The sequence below is a fragment of the Gallus gallus genome, chromosome 3, assembly GCF_016699485.2.
Source record: "Gallus gallus isolate bGalGal1 chromosome 3, bGalGal1.mat.broiler.GRCg7b, whole genome shotgun sequence".
NCBI lineage: Eukaryota > Metazoa > Chordata > Aves > Galliformes > Phasianidae > Gallus > Gallus gallus.
The window spans coordinates 11,971,572-11,996,299 of NC_052534.1; the positions used below are offsets into that span (position 1 = coordinate 11,971,572).

The 24,728-nt window shown below is 39.8% G+C and overlaps 1 protein-coding gene across 7 annotated transcripts in view; it reads left to right on the top strand.

Annotated features, from left to right (window-relative positions):
• Nucleotides 1-468: 468 nt before the first annotated feature.
• The window catches only part of CDC42BPA (CDC42 binding protein kinase alpha), a 174,957-nt gene continuing 150,697 nt past the window's right edge, over nucleotides 469-24,728 (top strand). For 5 of the 7 annotated variants that reach the window (XM_046938649.1, XM_046938652.1, XM_046938650.1 and 2 more), the window contains exons 1-2: nucleotides 531-809; nucleotides 1,579-1,803. In XM_046938649.1, the coding sequence (XP_046794605.1) occupies nucleotides 1,626-1,803 (178 nt within the window). In that variant the 5' untranslated portion in view covers nucleotides 531-809; nucleotides 1,579-1,625. Of the gene's footprint in view, nucleotides 1,804-24,728 lie in introns of all 7 variants that reach the window. The other 2 variants (NM_001398237.1, NM_001199443.3) reach the window with 2 other exon arrangements.

Genomic DNA, 24,728 nt, shown 5'->3' on the forward strand with positions numbered 1-24,728 from the left:
TTTCCACCGCGGTGACGCTCCACTAGAGCACGACCTCCCCGGCCCTCGGCGGTGCGCCGTGAGGACAGCTGCGATCCCCGTGGAGCCCGGGCCGCACCGCCCAGGGAACCGAGCCGAGGCAGCGCTCCCCTCAGCAGCGGCCGAGCCGCGCGCAGAGCTCCGACCGACCCTCGCAACCGGCGCCTCCTCCCTCCCTTCCTCCCTCTGCCTGGGCCCGCCCGTATCCCTGCATTCCCCGCTCCAGCATCCACCCCCTCGCATCCCTCCTCCCCTCAATCCCATCAGTAGCGGCGGCGCCCGGGCTCGGCTCCCCGCGCTGCGGCGGCGCTCGGCGGCGGCTCCCCTCCCGCCGCGGCCGCCATGTTGGGCAGCTGCGAGCTCGGCGGCGGCTGCTGCGTGTGACCGCGGGAGGGAGGCAGGGAGAAAGCGACGAGAACGGGAGGGAGGGAGGCAGCCCTCCCCGCGCCGCCGCTCGGCGCACGCACGCACGCACGCACGCACACACACGCCGGGAAGGAAGGATGCCCTTTGCCTGTGGAGGCGAGGCCGGAGGAGCATCTCCTCGCCGCTGGGAGTGAAGCCGCCGCCGGGGCCTCCCGGCCCGCAGCCAGAGCGGGGCCGCCGCGTTCCCTCCCGCCGCAGGACGCGCAGCGGAGGAGCAGCAGGAGGAGCAGGGCGGGCGGCCATGGGGCGGCTCTGACAGGGCTCCGGGCGTTCTCCCGCCGCCCTTCGGCGCAGCAGAGGAGGAGAGGGCGGCGATGAAGACTTTAGCTTTTTCCAATCCCTGAAAGGCCTTAAAAGGAGACTCGGTAAGGAGGAGGAGGAGGAGGCGGTGGCTGGGGACGGCTCCCCGGGGCAGGACGTGGCTGCGCCCTGAGGGGCCCCACCCCCACGGCGGCGGCGGCGGCGGCGGCGGCGGCGGCGGCGAGGGGACCGCCGGGCGCTGCCCCTGCCCGGGAGGCCGAGGCCCAGGCGGCCGTGCCGCTGCCCGCCCTGTTGTTCCCTCTCGACGTCAATATATATATTTATTCTTTTTTTTTTTCCCCCCACTTCCGATCCTTTCTTGGAAGCGAAATCCGATGCGGGCGGAATGGGGCTTTTACACTTTAATGATACAGTGGGATTCGTTTCAGGGTTGTGTTGCATGATCTGAATTTTGAATGAAGAAGAAGGACGTTTTTAAAGATATAAAAACTTACATCCATCTACGCGCGGTAAAATCGGTGTCAGGCAGTCCTGGTGGGAATTCAGGGTGATTATTATCACTGAAGTGTCAGAAGAAGCAATCTATTTTTCCTTATTAAGCATATTAGAAGATTTTTCTTTATTTTCTTAAATTAAAAAAATTATATATACGCCTATATATGTACATATATATATACACGCGCTCACACACGTAGCGTTTATCTGTGTGCGCCTGAACTTCCCAGGGCTCAGCCCCAGGCTGGGAGCCGAGGTGGGCTGTAAATAAGGCACCACCAAGGCTTGACACTTGGTAAGAGTACTGTCGACTTCTTTTCAAACAACACCTTGAAAAGCTGGTTTTTGGATTTTTTTTTTTTTTTTTTTTGGACGAAGTAATAATAATAATTAAAAAGGAAACCCCATTGCAAACTGAAACAACCATGTCTGGAGAAGTGCGTCTGAAGCAGTTGGAGCAGTTTATTTTGGATGGGCCAACTCAGACTAATGGGCAGTGCTTCAGCGTGGAAACCTTGCTGGATATACTCATCTGCCTGTACGACGAATGTAACAATTCCCCTCTGAGAAGAGAGAAGAACATCCTCGAGTATCTAGAATGGGGTGAGTTATTTGGAATATATGTCATGTACATCCGTCCATGTTCTTATCTGCTTTGTTATTTATGTGTAAGAGGGGATTGTGTGGAACTTGGTGTTTTACTGGGAGGTATTATTGTTTGTGCTGCATTTGAACGTGGTGGTGCTAAAAAGAAACCCATATTGGTTATTTATCTCTGAGTTATGCTTTTTTCTTTTTTTTTTAACCTGAATCAAATTCTAGTATATGAGGTGTATTTCTGTGCCTATAGGCCCAACTTTGTGTGTTGAGCTTTGTGTCCTAAAGCTAGTGGGAATGTAGAAGAATGTAAGATAAATCCCCTGATACCTGGAGAAAAGATCGATACACAACCTTCTGACTTGTGTCTGCAGTCACAGCTATACTGCTTTAAAATAGAAAGTGTTAATCAAAGAGAAAATCCTTCAGCTCTCTTAAAAGGAAATGCTTGAAGTGTCTGTGAAAATGGAGAAAAATACATTCTTTCATATGATGGAATTGCTGGTTTAATTACATGGAGTTGAAAAGTAGAATGAAATTGGTCTTCACCATCCCCCATTCCATTTTCTTGTTTAATTTTAGAGGAATATTACAGTGGTTGTAGGGCTTTAAATGAGAACAAGTGGATTACAGTTCTTCCTCAATTATCACAGAACTGGTTCTTGTTATTTTTTTTCTTAATTCACTTTCCTCCTCCAAAGTATAGGTGAAAAACAGAAGATGCATCTGACACAAGAGCCTTGATGTTAATGCTTACTGTATGTGACCTTCAAAGTTCAAAGTTGTGCTGTACTTAAGCATTTACATTCAGAACTACTTATCACATCTGGTTTGTAATAAATACATCAGCAGGCTACCTGTCTTTAGAAAAGCACATTTCAAAACATAACAGGTTAATTAGCTGGTTGAGTTCCTCCTAATGAAGTCACTGAGGAAAGACATTGTTTTGATAACTGATCTAACAACTGGAGGCTGATAGGTGTGTGTTGTGTGTGTTTTATTTTCCTGCTCTTCACTGTAGTCAGACTGACATCTGAAGGGCATCTGACTTAGTAATTAAGTTTCTTACACTGTTCATATCGCACTTGTCTTTGTCTTCTTATTATCAGAAGGAAAAGCCTATAATTAATGCATTCTAGCTAAGGAGGAAATAGTAATTAAAGTACTTCTGAAGGATCTTCACTTTAAAATTGTGGCATACAGAAGCTATGGAAGAGTTGGAAAATACACTGACCCACAATACTTTTTGTCTGCAACAGTGTAGTCAGCGATGGACTTAGCAAGCTGACAGCCTGTAAATGATAATAATAAATTAATCGTGTCAATAGAATTAGAATAACAGTGTTTGGAGCCCACATTGTTGAGTAGCCAGTACATTTAATGGTATCTGTTGGGGAAAAAAATGCATCGTTTTGAGGGTCTGACAGTACCTGAAGATTTCTGCTAATGGAAATAATGTGCTGTTTTGGAAAGGCTGGAATAAGGTTTCATACTGGCCTGCTTTTCTTGCTGCTTTTCTGCTTCCCCCTTCCAGCTATGCCTTAGCTTCAGATTAAAGCAGTCCCTCCCATTTTCAAGGTAGTGTTGCCAGAGTCCCATGTTTCCTACCAGCTCTGCTCTCCAGGTTTAAAACTTGAGGTTTGTCGAGAGGGTTTGTGAGGTGAAATGTAGAAGCAAAGGTTTCTAGTGCCTGCTGTTGGAAGTGTCCAGATGAATGATGTCTTTCTCTTGCAAACACTCTTGAGTTGTCTCTTCTGAAAGCCAGCACTCCTAGTGAAACCAACAGCCCTTGGCATTTCTGTTCACATGAGGGGCTCAGCAAAACAAGGTTATTATAGAAGCGCTGTGTGCTCCAGCTCTTGGGTGTGGTGAGTGTACTGCAGGCATCCTGTTCTTTGATACTATCATAGCCTCACATATCTCTTTGCCAGAAAGGTGAAACAATGTAAATGATGGATTACAGAGAGGATATATGTGCTTTAAAAGTCAGAAACACACTGAGCAGTGGAAAGCTGGCAGCCAGAAATCATACTTTCTGTCATGGCCTCCATCTGTGAATCAATGTCTAAGTGCTTTCAGCTCTTCTTTTTTCAACTTCTCTAATTGATCATTAGGGAAAATAATATCAATTTTAGGCCAGGGCGTTCTGCTAACTCTTTGTTTTGAATATACTGTGTGAAATAAAGTGCGTGTTAATCTATTTCTCCCATCAGTGAAATAAAACTTGGTGCCTGGTATGCCTTGGTGCCTGGTGGGTGTCAGTGCTGTTGTGGAAAGACATGGGTTTATGCCAAGCATTCACAAGTCTGCATTATTATTGCCCGTAGTTCAGTCTGCAGTTATTGGAATTGGTCTTGGAATGGTATGAATTGTTTGTTGTGTTTGTGCATTTACTAATTACAAAATACACATTTCCTCCAGAGCGCTATTCATCTTCCCAAGTTCAGACTTTTAAAAATTGATTGACTCCTAGAAAAAGTAATTTTATTTTCTTATGGCTAATAAATATCTACTTGGTGATCATAGACTGCTTTTGAATACAATAAGAAGTATTATTTTTTGGAAGCGCAGTTTATAGGGAGGACTGTTGGACTGTTTGATTTAGTGGATTTTTTTGTTGTTAATGGTTGTCTATTTTTGTTTAAACCGCTCCAGGTCTGAGATGCTTCATTTCATGTGAAACTGAGTGATCACAGCACAGTGTGAAATTTTGGGGGTGAAAGATTTAGAAATTATTCTAGCATAGAAAAGCTAATGTGGTCTTAGCAATAGCCACGTGACTGCTGCTATATTTAGGGGAGCTAAGAAGTTCACGTTCTGGTCCCCGGATCTTTTTAGGACTATTTCATGAACAGCCCTAAAAGTAGTTCTAGACCTCATTTAAAAACAAACAAACAAAAGTCAAGGTAAAACAGATGAGCATCTGAGCTGGTTTTTCATCTTTTGTTTTGGATTGATTTTACAAGATTAGCTCAGCAAGTGGGGAAAGTGAAGTTTCTGCAGTGTGTCTGAGCTACAGCTTCACAGGTTTTCAGTCTCCTTCAAGTGCTTGAAATGACTTCAATTGCAAGTGCTGTGTTGATTATTTTGCTATTTAGAATCTGCGTTTTTGAAATCATTTTTTGATTTAAAGTGAAAACAGTTACTTTGCCCGTTTTTAGACGTGATTTACTTTGTGACATGCTAATGATTTGATGTTGTTTATTTCATATAGGAGCTGTAGCTGAAGAAATGCCCTTGGAAACAATCAGTGTGTTTGAGTTCTGATAGCTAATTAGGGCACAATTTGAGATCATGGGAAGGAAACGAAACTCCTACACTTGGCTTTGGTGTATTTGGTGGTAGCTTTAATTTTTATCTCTGTTGACAGCATTTGTGATTTAGAAATGGGATTGACTAATTTTAGCAACTGGGGCTTACCTGAAAAAGCCATCGGGGGTTCCAGGCATTTTGCTTCTTCCTTTCTACATGTATATGAGTTACTACTCACTGTTACTTAAGACCGAGGAAGGTAAATGCAGGCAGATAAGCTCAACTTGAAAGGAAAATATGATTCAAAGTAGCTTTAGAACTTTTTTTGATCTAAGAAACGTCCTTTACAATGACACCAGTTTGAAATGATTTTAAGAAGAAATTAGATCACTTTTACTTAGGATGCATTAATAGACAAATAGAGAAAACTCTTCAACATGTGGAGGTATAAAGGAAGGAAGATGCAGGGAACTACAAATGGCACGGTGAGGTCAGTGACTCAATTCAATCTATTGTTGTGTGGCAAATACAGACAGTTCTTTACTGTGTTTATTTCCTTTTGGTTTTCTCTGCCTTTGGTAGATGGCTTTAATTGTTCTCATTTCATCTTTAATAGAACTGAAATGTGGTATTGAGGCAGTACTGTTATGGTCACAAAATAGTCTGTCAGCTTTGCTCTCATACTTCTGTTATTCAGATGTGCAGCATCTCTTCTGGCCATTGAAAATGGTTCAACATCATGTAACTTTTCTCAAGTCAAAGCTGTGGAGATGTTGTTGTGTTCTCTTTGTAGAGCTCTCTAAAGAAAAAAAAATGGTATGCCCACTTTCTGGTTTGGTTTGTTTTTAAATATTCTTAACAAGAGAAAACTTGTCTATGGACTTCTGTACCCCTTCTCTGTTATTCATCTGTTTGTAAGTCATCAAAGAAATTGCAGGCATTTTCAGATATGATTTGTTTATATTTTCTTTTTAAAAGAGGCTTAAAAAAATCCTTAGGTCCCATTTTCTGCAGAGACAGCAGCAAAAGACAGAGGTTTCATCTTCTTTGCTTGTTTTTTTTTTTTTTTTAAAGTAGATGTTGGTACTAAGTACTATCTAAACAAATGAAATACATTTTGCCATAGAAATTACATTTTAGTTTAGTTACTGTTGATGCCTTCCTACTATAGTCATACAGTTGGGAACATGGCTGGGTCTGAATGATGTGAGAACAGCTATTAAATTCTATTTATGAAGGAATAGGCACGTTTCTTGTCAAGGCATTTTGTGTGCTTAACCAAAGGTGAGTTGTGTTATTGCCTGCAGTTGAGGTATATGGAAGTATGGGGAGCCATCTGTGTAGAAGTCATTGTGGCATTCTTGACATGCAAATTGCTGCCATTGTTGGCGATAATGTGTAATGACATTGCCCATTTGCATTAGCTGTTGTTTCTGCTATGTATTTGAGGCTAGCAATTAAATGCTTCTTTATTGATTAGTGTGGAAGGAGGTTCTTAAGTGCTGCCAAATAGAAGTGACCTCCAAATCTGTGTTACAGAACACTGTATAAACAGTGCTTATGGAGAGAATAGTTTCATAACAATTATTGTAATGAAAGAAAAAAGGTATTACTGTAAAGCACATAGAAAAAGAGTTTCACAGAATTGCAGTACATGCACCTTTCTGTTAGGCAGCTCTGTGTTTAACCTTTGTATTTTGGTAACTGCGACCTTATGAGCGTTTATTTCAGTTCTGATTTTTGTCTTGTACAGAGGAAAGCAATTACTGTAAATTAATCAACAATTATGGTGTGGTGAACTGTGAGGCCGTCCAGTTATTTCTTCTCGTTTTACATTAGGGTGAAATCCATTTTACAGAAGAATGAGACGTTAACCCCTTGTGACAAATTTGTTTCCTAAATGTCTTCACAGTACACCAAGCTTTTTGCACCTCTTTTTACTTACATGTAAGTTGGTGAAGGAGTTTGTTGTTGTTATTGTTGGGCTTTCTGTGGTTTTTGTTCCTTTGGAATCGAGGAGCTTGGACTGGGACACACTTAGGCTGACTGGCTTCTGTCGGTGATGTCCTTTTAATTGCAAAAGAGCATGCCTTGCAGAGGTAGAAAGGCTTCTAATACTTCCATTTTCAGGAATTTTAGGCATGCCTTTATTCTGTGCAGAAATTCCCAGTATGCTTTGGTCTAGCGGGGACAAATGGAGAAATACAGTGATCTGAGCTGGTTTGCTCAGTGTACGCGATAGCTCTCATAGCAAAGCCATCAATTCCCTGCTACTAAGATGCTTTACATTAGTGTTAATCCATTGGGTTGTTTGTGGGTTGACGTAGCTGTAAAAAGCACTGCTGCAGTAGGCTAAAGGTGTGTTTGTGTTCTTAACCTCTGCATAGCATGTGACGCTGAGTGTGTGTACCTTATTGAAACTCTGCATCATCTCTTGTCTTTTCTCTCCTGAATTTTACAGACATACTCTTTTATAACTGTAGCCTATCGTTAGTTCACAGGTGACTGAAAGAAGATACTATGCTGTAAGAACAATGAATGAATTTTGTCTCAGTATTGTTTAGCGATTTGGAATATCCATACGTACAGAGATTGAGAGAAGCTGCCTTTCTTTTTGAAGCTTGATCTTATGTCCATAGATTGGTGCTTGAATGCTGAATTGTAACAGCAAATTGAAGTGACTTCACTTTTGTCAACCTACAGCTGAATGGCCAAATGCTGGTGTTTTTGATATTTGATTGCAATTAAATTGCAAATAGAAATTTCCTGGTACAAAGTGGATGCAGGCTGCCCAGAAGTTGTTGTTTTTATTCCTCACATTATTTTCTGCAAATCGACTCTGCAAATTATACTGGATGTAACATTGCAAAATATTCACTCATACATAGCAACCCCGATGACTTTTACACTGTAAAAAAATGTACCACCTCTGTTGTCTATTTGCACAGTAAGCTTCTAGAATCAAGTAGCTTCAGTTTGCCAAGCCATGAAACATGGCCATTAAAAGGTACAATGCGTAGTTGAGCCAGAATGAGGAGAAGATGCCAACTCCTAGACTGTCAGCTCTTATCTTTTGGAAAGTTAGGCATATCTTCCCTGAGCACTTCTGCTTATTCCATTTGATTTCCTGGCTGAACAACTAGTATATTTTGTTCTTCTCTGGCCTGACTTACATCAACATATTATTTTACTGAAATCCTCATTAAGCTTGGGAATGCTACTAATGTGATTGAAAATCTTTAAAAAATGTGAGTGAATTAGGTCAGTCACGTGCAAATTTTTTTTTTAACTGCAAGGTTTTTATTTCAAATAGTTTAAGGATGACATTAAGTATAGTGAGAACTAGTCAGAGTGGTCAGCTTGCTTATTTCCAGTAATGCAGCCTAATGTGCTTTACTAGTGGCCACTGAAAAAATCCAGACTACATAGGCGTGTTCCATAACTCTTCCTTATCCATACTTACCCAGGCTTCCAGTTTAGCTGAAATTAATGTTGTTACATGGTATTGTAGGTTTCTTTTGTTCTTAGGGATTGGCTTCTTCGTGCTCCTTCTCACTATGTATTTTTGGGGAGTGTTTGATCCAGAGTTTGTGTGCTATGAGCTACTGTAGGTTGTTTGTTTGGGGGAGTGGAGAGTCCTTTCACATGGAATATTTATTTTGCTTAGTAACTGAGTAGAAACCAGGTGAGTTTAGAGTGGAAGGAAAACTTTGTTTCAGGTTCTAACAACTATAGTTGCATTTCCCTCAAACTCTGTGGGGTTACACTTACAACACTTTATTGCTATTTTGCTAATTTTCTCTTCAGGCTCAGCAGCCTGTGCTTCTATCAGTCTGGTGTTGCCTTAGCTCAGGGGCTTGGAAGTGCTTTGTTCTCAGGGTGGAGGATGTGTGAGCATTTTCTCTGTGTAAAGTGAAATTCTTGAAGAGTATTCCCTCTCACTGTTATCGCCTTGTTCATCCTTTTCACCCTAAAACCTTTCCTTGTTTCAGCCGTTTGTGACTGCCCTCTTTTCTATCCTGCTGCCCTTCTGATTGTTCCTGCTGACGGTAATTCAGTTCCACATGTGGTGTGGGACCCTCTGGTCTCCTCTTTTGAGTTCTTGTTTCCTTTCTAAGCATTTTTCACAGATAATATTGTTCTAAAACAAAGCTTTAGCTTGTCTTATTCTGAGGCTACCTTCTCTTCTTCGCAATGTCCATTCTCTTGCTTTCATCTGAGCAAAATCTCTGCTTATCTTTCTGGTATGACCTGGATATCCTGTCTTGGTCTGAACTTCCTATGGCCAAAACCATGGCTTCTGTTTTTTTTCCTCCTTTTCTCTCTAGTCATCTTCAAACTTGCACGATTTTGTTGGTCAGGTTTCATAATGCAGAAATTATGCGTAGAGAGTGGTAACAAAAAGCCTGTGTGTATTTCTTAGTAGATTACTTCTTCATATACAGGTGTAGCCACCCATTGTTTTCTGTGGACTCCCTGTTTATTTCCTATTTGATTCAGTATGTGTCAGTTGGTTTACTAACATGAACGGTAGTATTGTAAGCTCTTGTAGGGTCGGGGTCTGGGGCTCTTTGTTCTGGCAGCAGTCAGGACTTGATCTCTTTTGCTTCCGTGGTCCTAAACGCAAAGACACACACAGTGAGAGCACAGCTTTATAACTTTAATACCTCAAACTAAAATCAAGTGTTAATAGAAACAGTAACAAAGACTTTCATTACATGAAAGCAAAGTGGCTGAAGAAAATGTGATTTGTGCTGTTGGGACACGGTAGTTGCAAGGTATTTCATGCTGCTGCTCTCTAAAGCCCTTTGGCCTTTTCCCTGTCTTTTGTAAATAAAGCGCTGTGTTATGTGAGTGTTTTGCAGGACACCTAGTAACAAGAAAAGGAGGAAATAAATGTTGGTATTTTAGTTGTAACTTTGCTCTTATCTTGGGTGGAGGCTGGCTGAGACCAGTCTGTCACCGCTCTCTGTTCAGCTGGTGCTTACTTGAACAAGAAGGGCATAATTCGGGCTAAAACTAACCCTACACAAACGCTCTGAAATCTGTTGGTCCCGCGCTGTGAAGAGGTGGTACTGGTGTTTGTAGTACAAGGAAAGGGATACCCCAAACCTATATGGCTTTACCTACTGGAGTTCCTGTGTGTCATCAAAGCCATGTAGCTATTCTGCATTGTGGAGTACCTAATGGTCTTTCTCAGATGGTCTTTCTCCTTTGTAAAATACGACTGCAGTATTTGAAATCTGTAATTATGCTGTTTGCAGACATTTTGAGTCTATGAATTTCAGCCTAGAATGGCATGAATATACCCAGATTCTCATCTTTCTCTCTACTTCAGTGTCCACCTCACTCTGCTGTGCTTGGCACTTCTTGTGCTGCTTTCTTCTCCTTTAGAGAAAAATGGGATCTCTGCTGAAGGGCACATTTCCCACAGTCAGGTTTTTGGAAAGATAGCATGTCTGAATGAGGATAGATTCACTAGGGGATCTTTGGGAAAGAAGACTGTCTTTGAAAATGAATATGTGTAAAGTAGCAATTTGGATGATATATGTAGAAGGTTGTGTGTGCCTGCATAGATACGGATTATGTGTATATGAAAACACTTGCATTTTTTTTAAATACAGTAAGCTTATACAGACTTCAAGTGGTAGGAGTTGCATTACAAGTGTGAAACAAAACAGTGGAATCTGTCTAGTAGGAAGAAGAAAGCAACTGTAAGCAAAATCTGACTCTTGTTTAATGGACATCAGCATGATGTTAACTCACTGTTAATGCAGTTTATGTTTGTCACTGAGCTTTTAAAGTCAAAGTACTTACTTGAAGGCATTAACTGGCTATATAAAACTAGAGCTCAAGTACTGTGGCTTTTTCTAGATGTCCAGAAAGAATATTTCCTTTATTGTGATGTTCTTTTAAAAAGTATACTTTAACAATTTATATTTCTTTCCAATTTGGGAAGGTTGTGAATGTTCTTCATTTCTTTCAGTGATCTGATTCCTGGTGAGAAGGTCATTTACAGTGGTGTTGGGTACTTACGGATATTGCCTTAAAAATCTGATGGAAAAAGGGGGTCATTAGCACCATCTTAAGCATCTCCACAAAGAAACGGAGGCAGAATGGTGATTTGTTGAAGGCGATTCAAAAATACAGAGGAAAAGTAATTTAGTGAGGCCTAGGTTATCTAATAACTTCGTTTCAAATTTATTTTCCAAGTTTTTGTACTATTTGCTGTGGAAATTGCTGGAAGCGTGGGCGGTTTGTGTCCTCTGTGCTTTGTTTGTTTGTTTGGATTTTCAGCATGCTGTTTGAGTACTCTTATTCTTGGCGTGATTGCTCAAGAAAGTGCCGAATCTCACTGTTGTGATCCTGTTCCTGTGACACCACCTTCCTTTCTCTCCTGTGATTTTAGTACAGCACAGCTCAGAACAGTGGCAATTGTTTTGTTTTCGCATAAGGGAAGTGCTGCAGTGGACGAGGCAGTGCTTGCCAGAATTGTGTTTGGAGCAGCTGTTAATGTATTTTGAACTCGGCGCTCCAGAAACATTTTCTTTTAACTGGTAAGGAGGTTTGTATGTTGCTTTTCCAAAATGTCTCCTGCAGCCCAGTGAAGTGTGTATACACCAGTGCTATTTCAGAGAAGTTCTTCCAAAGTGTCTGTTTTCTGTAGTGTGTAATGTTGTACCTTTAAATCTGGCATCGTACTCCATTTACTGAATAAGCCTGTGCTGACTCCTGCTGTGTGTAGGGCTTGCTTAACCTGAATAGATTTGGAGAATACTGTTGGTGGTATCAGAGCATGCAACTGTAAGACCAGAACATTCAGTTCAGAGAGGAGAAAAGGGACATTCGCTATAGTAGAAACTTTCTCCTTAAAACCTGGTATGTGTTCAGGAAGTCGAGTCTGATGGCTAGAGTGATAAGCAGAAATGCCTGATTAATATCCAGATAAAGCTTTTCAGGTGGTAACTCCCCATGTTAGGCACAGAAGTAATTCTCCCAGAAGTTGTAACCCAAGGATGAAGCAAGTCCTCATGTGACCTTGGGTAGTCATTTGCTGCAGTAAAAAAGACAGCACCGGTCTTGTCACAGTATGGTTACTTCTGTGGATGAGGAAATCACTCTGCCTGCTTTTCTTTTTTTCCTTCTCTTTTTGATCCTCATGAGCACCTGCTTCCTGCCCATTCCCACTTCACTCCCTGCAAGGAATCGATCTTAAAGCAACAGTGCAAAATAAAACTCTGTTTCTTGCTGTTAATGGACCTTTCACTGAGAATGGGTGCTCTGCATTTATAGTTAATCTTATCCTGATCTTTTCATGATTTAGGACTTCTAAACACATTCTGAGATTGCTTGGTGTGTTGTTTTGCTTCTTTTTGTAGCAACTTAGTCATACCTTGTCAGAATAGAAATGCTGATTTATCTATCTGTATTCTTACCTTATCAGTACTGTGAAAGAACAATTGAAAAAGTATTGTTGATAGCAGCTGCCTTCCAGACACAATGTCGTTTTTGTAATGTGATGTTTTGCATAATAAATGAGCATGCTTCATTTATGGGGGGAGGTTTCTCTAATAAGGACATTCTTGAATGACTTTACTGTTTCATTAGAATCTGTTTACTTAGTATTTTGTTTGGGCAGAAACGTGCTTAGTACAAATCACCGTAATTTGTGTTTTTTCTCTGTCAGGTTCAAATAGCAAAAATTGCTGAGCTGTCCCAAAGTAGTTATTAATGATGGACCCGGACTAGAGGAATTAAGGAGCATGCATTGAAGTTCTCATAGCTCCTCTTTGGGAACATGATAAAGGTTGGATTTGCCTTTCATGGCTTGCTGCCGTTCTGGGATGTGGGGAAGGAGTAGCTATTGCTTTACTGTTGCATATTTAGTATTTGTAAAATGACTGTGACTGATGGTCTCACCTTGCCTTGGCATATTAGGACTTTAAAAGCTATTCCTTCTTTTGCTGTTGTGTGTGGAAGTTCATGAATGAATGTGTGCTCTGAAGTGTCAGGCTGCTCTAAAAAGAATTTGTTTTCTTGCTAGTGTATGAAGAGTGGAATTGAGGATTTTAGTCCAGTCTTGACTACATTAGCAGGTGGACAGGGAGAAGAGTAAGTTTTAATGACTACTTTGGTGTTTTTAGTGAGCTGTTTTGAAAAAGGTGTTAATGCAGTAGTAGTTTTCAGCCAGACAGCATGACATCTGAAATAAGGGATAGTCATTCACACCTGTGTAAAATCAAAGGCAGTCAGGGCAGCAGAGGGGGCTTATTTATTTATTTATTAGCGTGGAACAGTAACATCTGAATGAAGTGCCAACAGTGCAAAACGAGATCCTATGTTAGTATTTGTTTTGGAGAGCTTCATTTGTGGGTTTGCTGCTTGTGAACAGTGCAGTTAGCCCATCTTCCATCTCCTGCTGAATGTTTTTGTTCTTTGTGTTTTCTGCTGATGGGTGTATCTGTGTCTCTGAACTGCTGAGGAAGGGTGCAGAGTCAGTTGCTCGTTGATTTGAGTTGCGTAGAGGAGTTTTTCATTCTCCTGAAGGCATTTGGGTCCTTTCTGTTTCTTCACCTCTTGCAACAGATGAACTTTGTATACAATAGCAGTATAATGTTCTTCTACTCTCTTCCCATTTTGTGGGGTCAGTACTGTAGGATGTGAGCTGTAGATTAAATGGAGAGTGTTATCTCTGTTCACCGTTTTGGTTTTTCTTTTTGCTTCTTGTGCTTTAAGCGGTAGTCCAGGACTCTGGATCACCATTCTCAGTACAGCCAAAATAATTGTATCAGCAGACTTTATCAGCACAGCCAAAATATTTTTTGTAGTTGTTTTAATATACTTTTCTGTACCAAGTGTAATAATACATGTGCTGTTGGTCTATTTAATTCCTCAAAAAGACTACTGCAGGCTATTGTGTTGGAAAAGAAATGTTTCTCCCTTGTGATTTCAATAACTGCTTACTTTGTGGTGTTTTGGGTATTATTAGTGAGATGAGTAGTTAGAATTCAAAACAAATAATTTGAAGTAATAGTAGCTGAAGCTTTTCTTTTTGATATTTCTAAGAGAAAGAAAAATAAAAGAAATGTTAATGTGATTTTTTTGTTGTTGTTTTTTTTTCCCTTTTACTTTCAAGTATGTTAGTTCAGGAAGGAAACCTTAACATGACAAGAGAATTTCATCCATTGCCATTTCAGTGGTGCAGCAGGGTATTGGCATTCTGGTTGCCTTCAGGGTACTGCCCTCTGCTTAGCTCCTGCAGCAGCATAGGACAAATGGATTGTGTTTCAGACCTGTTGTTTCACTTTTGCCAGGGGTTTCAACTCCTTGCTGAACCTTAGTTTATGAACTAAAGTCTCTTCATATATTATGCACGTTGCTTTTAAATTGTTTCAAGTCAATGAAAGGACATGTGGGACCAAGTCTTGCTTACTGATCTCTCAGAATTATCCTAAGTGCTCTGTGCTTTCTGTGTAAAATGCTCTGTGCATTAACTATGACTAGAAAGTTAAGCAACAGTCATCTTTGAGATTTGGCTTGGAATGCTACTTCTGTTGTATTTGAGAACTTTGTTATGAGATGTGAAAAAGCTGCCCACTGCCTGCAAATATCTCCATCTCAGGCAGTCTCTAGTGAGACCAGGAGCCAGGCTTACCTGTCATTTGGGGATGCAAAGCCCAATTTGTGTGTTCCTGTGTTTTTCCTTGATGTCAGCTAGTATTTGGAAGACTCTTACCAAGTAGGATCTCCTGATCAAGTGACTTGAGCTTTTTTTTGGCCAGCCTATTGGTTGCTATTTCGGTGATACAGATGTACAGCTGGGCACTGCAGTCTGACATGTGCATACCCAACGATAGTGAACTCATCGTGGGGTGAAATCTATGATAGCAGCAAAGCTTGCTTAGTAAACTGAAGATGTATTGTGTAACTGTACCTTGTGGAGCGGTCAGGAGATGATTTAACTTTTTCCCAGAAATACAGCGCCAGATCCTAAGGGTGCAAGAAGGGAATAAGAAATGGCAACGTTAGCATTATGAAGAAATTTACATTGTTCTTCATGCATCTCTGAAGTATTTTGGCTTCATAAAAGCTTCATAAAAGCTAATCATAGCTCAATTGTGGCTCTGCATTTAAAGGTCAGGGAATTCCTTCTAGTTTGAAAAACAGGAAATGCAAGTATCATTTATAACTTTAGCCAAAATTGCTCATACTGCATTTTATTCTCAAATGAGAAGGTAAGATAGGCTCTCACTGTAGTTTGGAATCTTTCTGGGCATTTCTTTGAATGTTAAGTGTTCATTTCTGTGTTGTTGTTGTTTTTTCTCCCTGCACACGCTTGAGAGTAGTATTTGAAACATCAGAAGTCAGGAGGAAGGAGCTATTGGCAGCTGCTCTTTACAGAGACTCTGACATGGAACAACTTTAAAGCATGCTGTTGGAAATAGGGGAGGATGTTCACTGCACCTTCCAGGGGTGGTTCTTGCTGTCCTTGCTGGGGGTATCAAGTTTAGAGAACTGGTAGAAATTGGATTTAGGAGCAACTTGAAGGCCGTTTTCATGTAGATGTATCAAGAATATTATGCAAGTGGATTTAGGGTGAAAGTTTTGATGTTATTGAAGTGATTATTAAATGATTTAGTAATACGGTAAACTTCTGAGAGCTATTTCCTGTTTTTTTTAATATTTGAAATATGTTCTTAATATGCATTTTATAATAGAAATACTAAAAAAATCATTCTAACACGGATGTGGATTGACAGAATTAATGTGTATGTAATATATTTAGTCTGTGGTTTTCCCAGCCTATCTGCTTCCCACTGCCCCACACCTTTTTTCTTGTTGTGTAGGATAATGGGGATCTGGGAACTTATTAACATTGTGTTCTGGAGTAAACTGTGAAACTTAGAGTGAATGAAGCTGTGATTTTGCAGAAAAGGAAAATTTTTTTTAGGGGAAAATGGATGATGCACTGGAGAATATGGTTCTTTTGCTGACTGCTGGAGAGGTTTTTTTTTTTTTTTTTTTTTTGTTTGTTTTTTTTTTTTTTTTTTTTTGCACTGCTGGAACAGGTTACTTATTGTATGTAGCCACTAATTGCGTGTTCATCACCATCCACATCAGTTGGTTGACTTCCTGTGGTTTGATGTGAAGGCATGCTGAGAACTCAGCTGTCACTGGGTGAGTTGCAGCTCTGCTGTATGCTTTATAGGGTTGGGTACTCTAAAAAGTTCATATCTGGAATTGTAAAATTATTGGCTAACATTGCATGAACACTTTTTCCCTTAGTTTATGTCCTAATTCTCTTTGTCTTCAATATAAAGGATACAGCCATAAGAGAAGTACTTTTAACAAATTTTGTGAAAATTCACAAACCTTACTGCAAAGTCAGATGTACTAATTCCAGGAATGACCAGAATATATCTTATCTGAGCATTGAAAAGATTACAGACTGTCATCATTCTCATGACTGTCCCCTGTAATCTGTTACCATCCTAAAATTGACTTCTTAGCCCTGTCCTACTTTTTTTTTCTTTGATTCATCTTTGTCCAGGCATAATTTTATTTCAGTGAGTAGTCCTTCTGTTTTTTTTTTTTTTTTTAACAGGCTATTTATAAACTGTACATTGTAAGACATACATGGAAATGACATGTATTTTTCTACTTTGTTGTTGATCAGAACAGCCGCTTTCCCTAAACATAGTAGATGCTGTTCTTGAAAACAACTTCTGTTCTGGTATTTTATTTACTCATTTATTAAAATAAAGTGTGCTGGAGCTGCTGGTAGATGAGGAAAGGGAAAAATTTATAAAGCAGTGATAGTGAACTCAGTGTCACTATACATATATTTTTAGCATAAGAGGGGCTGTGGTGAGTAACAGAGAAGTAAGCACATTTTAGAGCAAGTTTAAAATTTCTCTAAATGCAGTGACAGTACGTAAATGTTTTAAAGGCTTCCAGAGATGTATCCTGTCTACCTCAATTAGAGGCTTTTTGTCATGTGCTATTTTGTCTTTGGGAGCATTGTCCAGTTCTTATATGGTGCACCTGTCAGTTTGCTTGACCTACGCTTTGGTGATGGTGCTGTTTTGTTAAACACCCAGAGATAACTCTACAGTCATAGTCCAGAATGTTTTTCTTATGCATTTGAAGGAGCAGTGATCGTAGGGAAGCTACAGCTGCAAGATGTTTCAGTGTTTGAAGTGGCTCTGCCAGTAGGGAAGGAAGCCAGTATTTCAATTTCAGCTCTAGACACTTGTGGCTGAAGACAGTATGCAAGTCCAAAGAGAAAGGACATCTTGTATCTCTTCTGTGTAACCATTTTGGGGAACAGAGCAGTATGTTTTTCTTCTCAAGCGATAATAGTAGGACCATACTTTAACCAGCTTTAAATTAAGAAGAGGCGTGACGCTGATTGTGTTTCCAAAATCCGAAGTATGTGTGGAGAAAGGAATTGGAACACTACGCAACTCCTGCCTTAAAATGATTTCCGTGTTCCTATTGCTTCAAACGGGCTGTATGGGAACTGTTGAGTCACGGCCTGAACCACTGATTGAGCACCTGAGGCAAGGACTGAATCAGCCCTGGGAGCACAGGTGAAGGCAATTCAGCTGTGTGACTAGAAAGGGGTGGAGCCAGGCTGCACCCCCCTTAGACTTCATTTAAGGGCTGACTGCCACTGGGGAAGGATCTCTTTCTGGAGATCCCTCCTTTTGGAGTTTTCTACTGTGAGCCTAGGACACAGGTGAGAATTTCATTTTTGATTGTCTCTTTCCACCACAATAATCCTTCTAACTATAAACCTGTAAAAATACCATCCTAGCCATACTGCTCTTCTAACTGTACATTTGTTAATTGCACATAGGCTCTCTCATTTTAAGTTCTTCTTGCCTGAGCATGGCAGCTTGCTCACTAGACACCAGATCTGAGATCTCCTTGGGTAAAATCTTTTCTTTAAGCATATGTAAAGAATTAATTAATACCAGCGTTGGACACTCAATCTGTAGAGCTCTTCAGCATAGAGGTATTGCTGTACCTGGAGAGATACAGATAACAATGATGCAATTATAGGAGGCAGGAGTTTCTGAACTTTGTTAGTTTGTACAGAATGGTGTAAATCACTTTAGAGGGTCAAGGCGGGAAAGTTCAAGACAGATTTATTACTGAATTTCTGATTGGGTTACAGAAGTAGTCTGAAACATGGAAATGCAATACTTCTGTGCAGTCTGGCAATAGACTTGCAGGGTATGGAGAAATTGTCTCCTGGACTGTCTTCAGAGTGTCTCTGAAAGAGTGTATTTTCATGTTATAGGTTCTAGCGTATCAATTTACTGAAAAGAGAAAAGAAATGGCATAGCCGTGTATTCTGTTTTCTGCAGTGCATTATAGTAGGATCAATCCACCTGTGTGTTTAATTCTAATCAAATTCCCAATACTTAACTTCATCATTTGTTTTACTGTGAAATGTAGGCAACAATTGACATGTTGTTCTTAGGAGTCTTGAGACTTCATTATTTGTAATATATGATGAGCTCTGGAGAACTTGTGAAGCGCAGTATTATTAAAAGCCATAAGCTAATAGTTTAATACTGTTTAATAAACTGTGTTTTCATGTATGTTTTTTTTCTATTTAGTTGAAGTCTTAAAGTAAAACTTTTAGAGATTTTTGTGAATTAAAATCTGAATGTATTTTAGTTTTGGAAAGTAAGCTACTCTGTGAAAGATGAAGGAGGATGTTGCAAAGATTACAGATGTATACTCTTTAATTCAGAAGAGGCATTCCATAGTGATGTAGTATAACTCCAGTGTTCCAGTGGTTTCCTCTTTAGGAAGGTGTGGTCATGGCTAATATTTTTTTCTGAAGTTATTCTCACTGTAGTTATAACTTTCCATATATTGATTGCAGATAAGTTAAATTTGATTGGGTTCTGGATAGGAAGTAATTAGATATTTAAGGTTTGATTTACTTGGGTTCGTTTTAAACACCTTAATTAATGTTTTGGGTTTTGGAAGTCTGGAGCATACCATATAATTATTATGTTGAATAAATGACTGCTTCCAAAGAGCTTTGGTGGTAGTGTTATATTGGAAGAGTCTAATGTAAAAGAAACAGGGATGTCTTCCAGCTGCTAATACTAATGTATGACCAATAGAGTTGTCAGATGGTTGAGCTTTCTTTTGGACCTAAATAGTGTTTGCATATTGTGATAGATGTATATTTTACAGTGTGAAAAAGCCTTTTTTGCAGCTTTCCTGCACTGTCTGGATTAGAGAGGGCCCACCATGGTCTCTTCTTACAGGCTGCTTGGAAGCACCTACTCCACAGTGACTGTCTCAGGGGCTGCAGGGCAAGCTCTGCTCTGGTGCCTGTAGCACCTCTCCTCTCCTGCTCTGACCCCACTGTTGGTGAGACTGCTTCTCACATTTTCCCTCACTCCTCTCTGGTGTTTTGCCCTTTCAAGTATGTTTTCCCACAAGCAGCATATGTGACTGGGGGGCTCAGCTGTGTCTGTGGTGGGAGATGCTGGAGTCAGTCAGCACTGTCTGGAAGCAGCCATGCCTGGCAGAGGGTCACGCTCCTCAGAGAGCCCTGCAGCTACCAGACTGCCAGCACCTCACCTTTTGCATGCAGTATGCCTTGACAGGTGACAACGGTGAGAAGTAGTCAATAATAAAAGTTATTTTTTGTAGCTGGACTCATAAATTTGTAATTAGGCAAGTAGAAGTGCATAGATCAAGTAGACTAGAACTGAAGTCAGTTTGTTAAATTGACTGCTTTGTTGTATGGCAGTGTTTTCTTTGGCGCATTGTAGCAGAACTGCAGAGTTGTAATAGCATGTAAAATTCTAACAAAGTGTGCAGTAATCAATGATATAGATACTGGAGTTGAATGCATCTTTAGCAAGTTTGCTGCAATACGAATCTGGGAGGTGCTGTAGACTCTGCAGGGGTGGAAAGCCTTATAGAGGGATCTAGGCTGAATCACAAAATATCTCAAGTTGGAAGGGACCCACAAGGATCACTGAGTCCAATCCCCCACTCCACACATCACCACTCCCAGTCCACCAGGATGGGAATAGCACAGAGCTTCACCAGAGAGGTTCAGGCTGGGCGCAAGGGAAAATTTTGTTACCCTGATGTGGTCAAACATTGGAACGGACTTTCTAGTGAGGTAGTTAATGCCCCGTCCCATACCTGTCAGTGTTCAAGAGGCATTTGAATATGCCCTGGATAACACACTGTAATTTTTGGTTAGCCTTGAAGTGGTCAGGCAGTTGGGCATGATGATCGTCCTAAGTCCTTTCCAGCTGGACATACTCTGTTCTAATAAATCTATCTAGTTAAACGAAAGATGAGTTGCCTTTTTTTCCTCTTTACGATGGTTTGCAGTTCTAATTGAAAATTCTTTGTCTTTTACTTCATACCTTCAGGTTTTGGTAGCTACATTTAAAGATTGTCAGTGTTGTTTTCAATCTTGTCAAGCGCAAGACTTTCGAAGTTCACTTGTAGGACCATAATGGTTTTGCTTGCTCATACTGGGCTGAAATTGTTATGGTGCAAATCAAAGTTTTTTTGTGTTGTATCTAGGCCAGCACAATTCCATCAGTTCTATCATCATCCTGTTAGAGAACATAAACACTTTTCAGTGCAATTTAACCAACATTGGTAATTACTGACGGTTGTCTGTTGCCCATCTGTGTTAATTTTAAGAATGTTTCCATGTTCCTCAGACTTGTCTAGCTCTATTACTGATAGGAAACTTTAAATGCTTTTGGTCTTGTATGCTAGTTAATCACCAGTCTTCATTTTACCACGGACTTGAAATTTATATCTTCATAAAGGTGGAATTGTCCTTCTGGCATTGGTGATTGTAGGTAAACCTTGAAATTATGAACTATAGTAATGAATTTATTGCATTTTCTGGAATCATTGTTTTGAAGTACAAATTACATCATTCACTAAAAAGTGCTGTGTTCATGAAAAACCTGCTTAAGAATAGCCTGCAGAACAATGTCTTTAAGCTCTTCTTTTTTTTTTTTAATTTATTTTACGTAATCCCTGTCAACGCTAGGCATTGAAAATGTTTGAGACCATGGTGTAGCTAGCACAGCTGCCAAGCATCATTTCTGGCACATGGCTATCTTTAGATTTTGTTGTAACCTGTTAATATGAAAAATGAGAAGACCACTTTCTTCCAGATCGGTTAGATTGTGATCCGTGAGAAGAGGAAGAAAAGATACCAACTTGTAACTCAGAAATATTTGTTCATTTCAAGGAAGGTATAAATGAGATGTAATCAATGACTGCTGTTACTCATTTCATGAAGTGCTTTCCTGAGTGTAAGGATGTACTTACAACATGCTCTCCTGAATCTGATTCAAAGCACGTGCTGCTGTTTGTCTTTGGGCTGAGTTAAGCTGTGCAATTGTAATTACAACTAACTTAATAGATATTAGACAAAGTGTTTTTAAAATAACCAAGGAAAAGAGAAGTTTACAGATGCTTTCTTTCTCTGATGAACCAAAAAGACAAATGCAACGATGAATTTGAAACTTGAGATAAGTGAGAAAAAAACTATTGTAGAGAATTCAGTAAGAGGAAACTCTGGGGGAGAGAAGAAAGGGACATCATTGCAATGTACTTTTGTGTCTTTACTTACGTACATCTTTCACCTTAAATAGGACTGCCTAGTTGGCAAAAATCAGTTCACAAAATGGATCTTTCATGATCGTTCAATGATGTCCCACTGGGTGCTGAGCTGATCAGAGAACTTTTAGTTTGCAGAAGCACATGGGCTTAAGTTTGGAAGGTTGGTTATCATTCAACTAGAGGATGCAGCATCTTCCTTGTGTTCTTCATTTGAACTTTATAACAGAAACTTACATTTAACTCTTTCTTCCTCTTGGTCACTTGGTGATCCTGTTCATCCCTTGACAAAGCCTTTGCAGTTTCCTTCAGTTCCAGAAATTAGAATTGGAAAAAAAAAACCCACAAAACCATTAGGAGTAGATTGTCCAGCATGTTCACTTGCCAGAAGGATTTCTTTGTACCTTCTCTTTCTTTCTTCTGAAGTTTCTTACAGTATTCATCAAAGATTTTGCTAGAGATGAACTAGATAAGGACTTCCTCTGGGGCCTGCTAATTAATCTTACTGGATTATAGAGCACCAGAAAAATGATACCAGGTCAACACCATGATTCCTTGGGTTAGATAAAATAGCTTGCTTTAGAAGGTTCATGTTCTTTTGAAAGAATGGTTAAGAAGGATGATGCTGCAGGCTATGCTTAGGCATTGTCAACATAGTTACTGTGTTATAAATTACTGCCCAGAAATCAGGATTGCATGTAATCTTCACTTAATCATTATCTCATAGTCATTATGTATTACTTGAAAACCACAAACGTGTGCTAATAATCTGTGCCTATGTAATAACAAATACTGCAAAAAGTAAAAGAAGAGTGAAAGCTAAAGCAATCTTGTTTGAAGATGAAAAGGCAATGCATAGATGTAATTCATATCATGTTAAAAAATGTAAATACAGCCTGATGAAGCATTGTTTATAGAAAATCCATCTGGTACAGGTTTTAACCATCTACTCCAGGTAATGAGCTGTGAAATTGAATGGAATTATATGGACCAATTATACTTCCTGATTTGCAGATACGTAACTCTCTTTAACTCTTCACGTACTGTAACCAAAGTAGATTGATATGCCATTTGCTGTTTATTTTAAGGTACTTTTTTTGGAAAAACAATCAATACCATGTGTCTAATGTTATCATTTGTTAAACAATTAACGCACTGAGGTTTAATTGGATGAGTGCTGCTAGGTGTTCTATGGAGAACGTGGAATGACACTTCGAATAGATGCTCTCTTATTTATTGATTTCTCTTAAACTCAGGTTTCAGTAATGCAACAATTGCATTGCAGTGCCTAAAGGCCATGTGTATGCCTTAAGATGTTTGCAGCTACTTAAAGCTTCATCAACTTTTGGCCTCTTCAGATACCTGTTGGCACCCATGCATAGGTTATATATTAGTATGTCACGACTTGCATATTGAAAAACATTTCCATGCCCTTAGTTTCTTCCTCTTCTCCATCCGACCTCATTTGCGTTGTACCTAACGTAGTAGTTGAAAACACGTCGAAGATGCATGCAGTGTATCTGTCTTGGTATTTCTTTAGTTTGAAATCTTGCATTTCACGATCGCTTAGCAAACCCACAAAACATATGTTTTTATGGCTAATTTATAAATAGAGTTAATTTAATACTTGCTTTGGTTATTCTTCTGTTTGTATAGATCAAGTTAGATCTTCAGGTTACAAGCAGACTGATAATGCAGTTTCTATTTAGGTATGTTCATTAAATCACCTAAACTGAAAGATGCCTTATGTAATACCTTATGGATTGCAGTATAGTATAAACAAATCAGAGCTGCTTTGTTAATGCATGGTTATTGTTTGTCAGTAATTGTTCTTCTAATCTCTTTGGTTTTCTCCTTTCAGTGAATCTAAGTACTCTCTGTAGATATTTATGGGCTAGTTATGATCTCTGGTATCACTGAGACTTGCTGTACTCTTTATTCTTCTGTAATACTGGTTGACAGATGGGTAAGTTCCTCTTGGCTTCCTCATGCGGTGTCATAGGAAGCCACATTTAACTGATTATGTGACTGAAGAGTAATGGTACAACCACAGGAAATCCTGTGGCTGAAACCAGCTTAGTTCTCTACTTCTGATAATAATTGTGTATTTGCAGGATATTGCATTTAATTTAGGGATGCACTGTATTGTGAGTTTTAAAAGGTGGTGCTTATTGCAACATTCAAACAGAACAGTTATCTATATATAAATATAAATATATATTAAAATATTTAAAATAAAATATATATCAAATTTTCTGAAGAAACTTTAGGCACATCTGCAGATATATATTTTTTTTTAAGTATTTTAAAAGAATTGGTTACCATGCTAAGTAAAAGAAGGGAAAAGCATGAAGTTCATCAGCATGTCTGCTTCTTTCTTTGCACATGGTGTTACTGATATGCCTTCTTATTTATTAGTTAAGGAAATAAATATATTCCTAAAAATAAAAGGTGAGGGAAGGATAAAATGTTTTGAGAACAAAGGAAGATGATGTGAGAACTAAATGGGATGGGTAATAAGGGTCAGGAAATGCTGAGCTGTGCAGGCCCCAGGTTATTGGTATCCTTGAAATTTACAGTTCCTAACTCTTGAGCTCTGAGCATCAGCCATCTAATATTGCTGGTGGCTGTTACTGGATGTTTACAGCTTTGGTGCTGTATGGTGCTGGTGTTGCTCAGTCTGGACAGGAAACTGTGCTTTTGTATTGCCGTCATGTGTCGTAGAGTGCTGGAGTGGGCATTGTTCCCTACCTACCTGTAGCTAGCTGTGGCACTGTTCATCTGCTTGGGGTGCTTAGAATGTGCCTCTGAAGCCTTCTGAAGATGGCGTTCCCTCTGGGTAGTTGATATGAAGACTTTGAAGGAGAGAGGAAGGAGGCAGCAACAGTAGAGACAGCAATACAAAGCAAAGTAGTTTGGGAAATATTGATTGTAATTTGTTTGTCTTTAAATTCTGTTTCTCTCTTTCTCTTAGAGACCAGTATGCAGAGCTTCCTATAGATCTAACAAATGCTACAGGTAGAAGTGTTGACCAT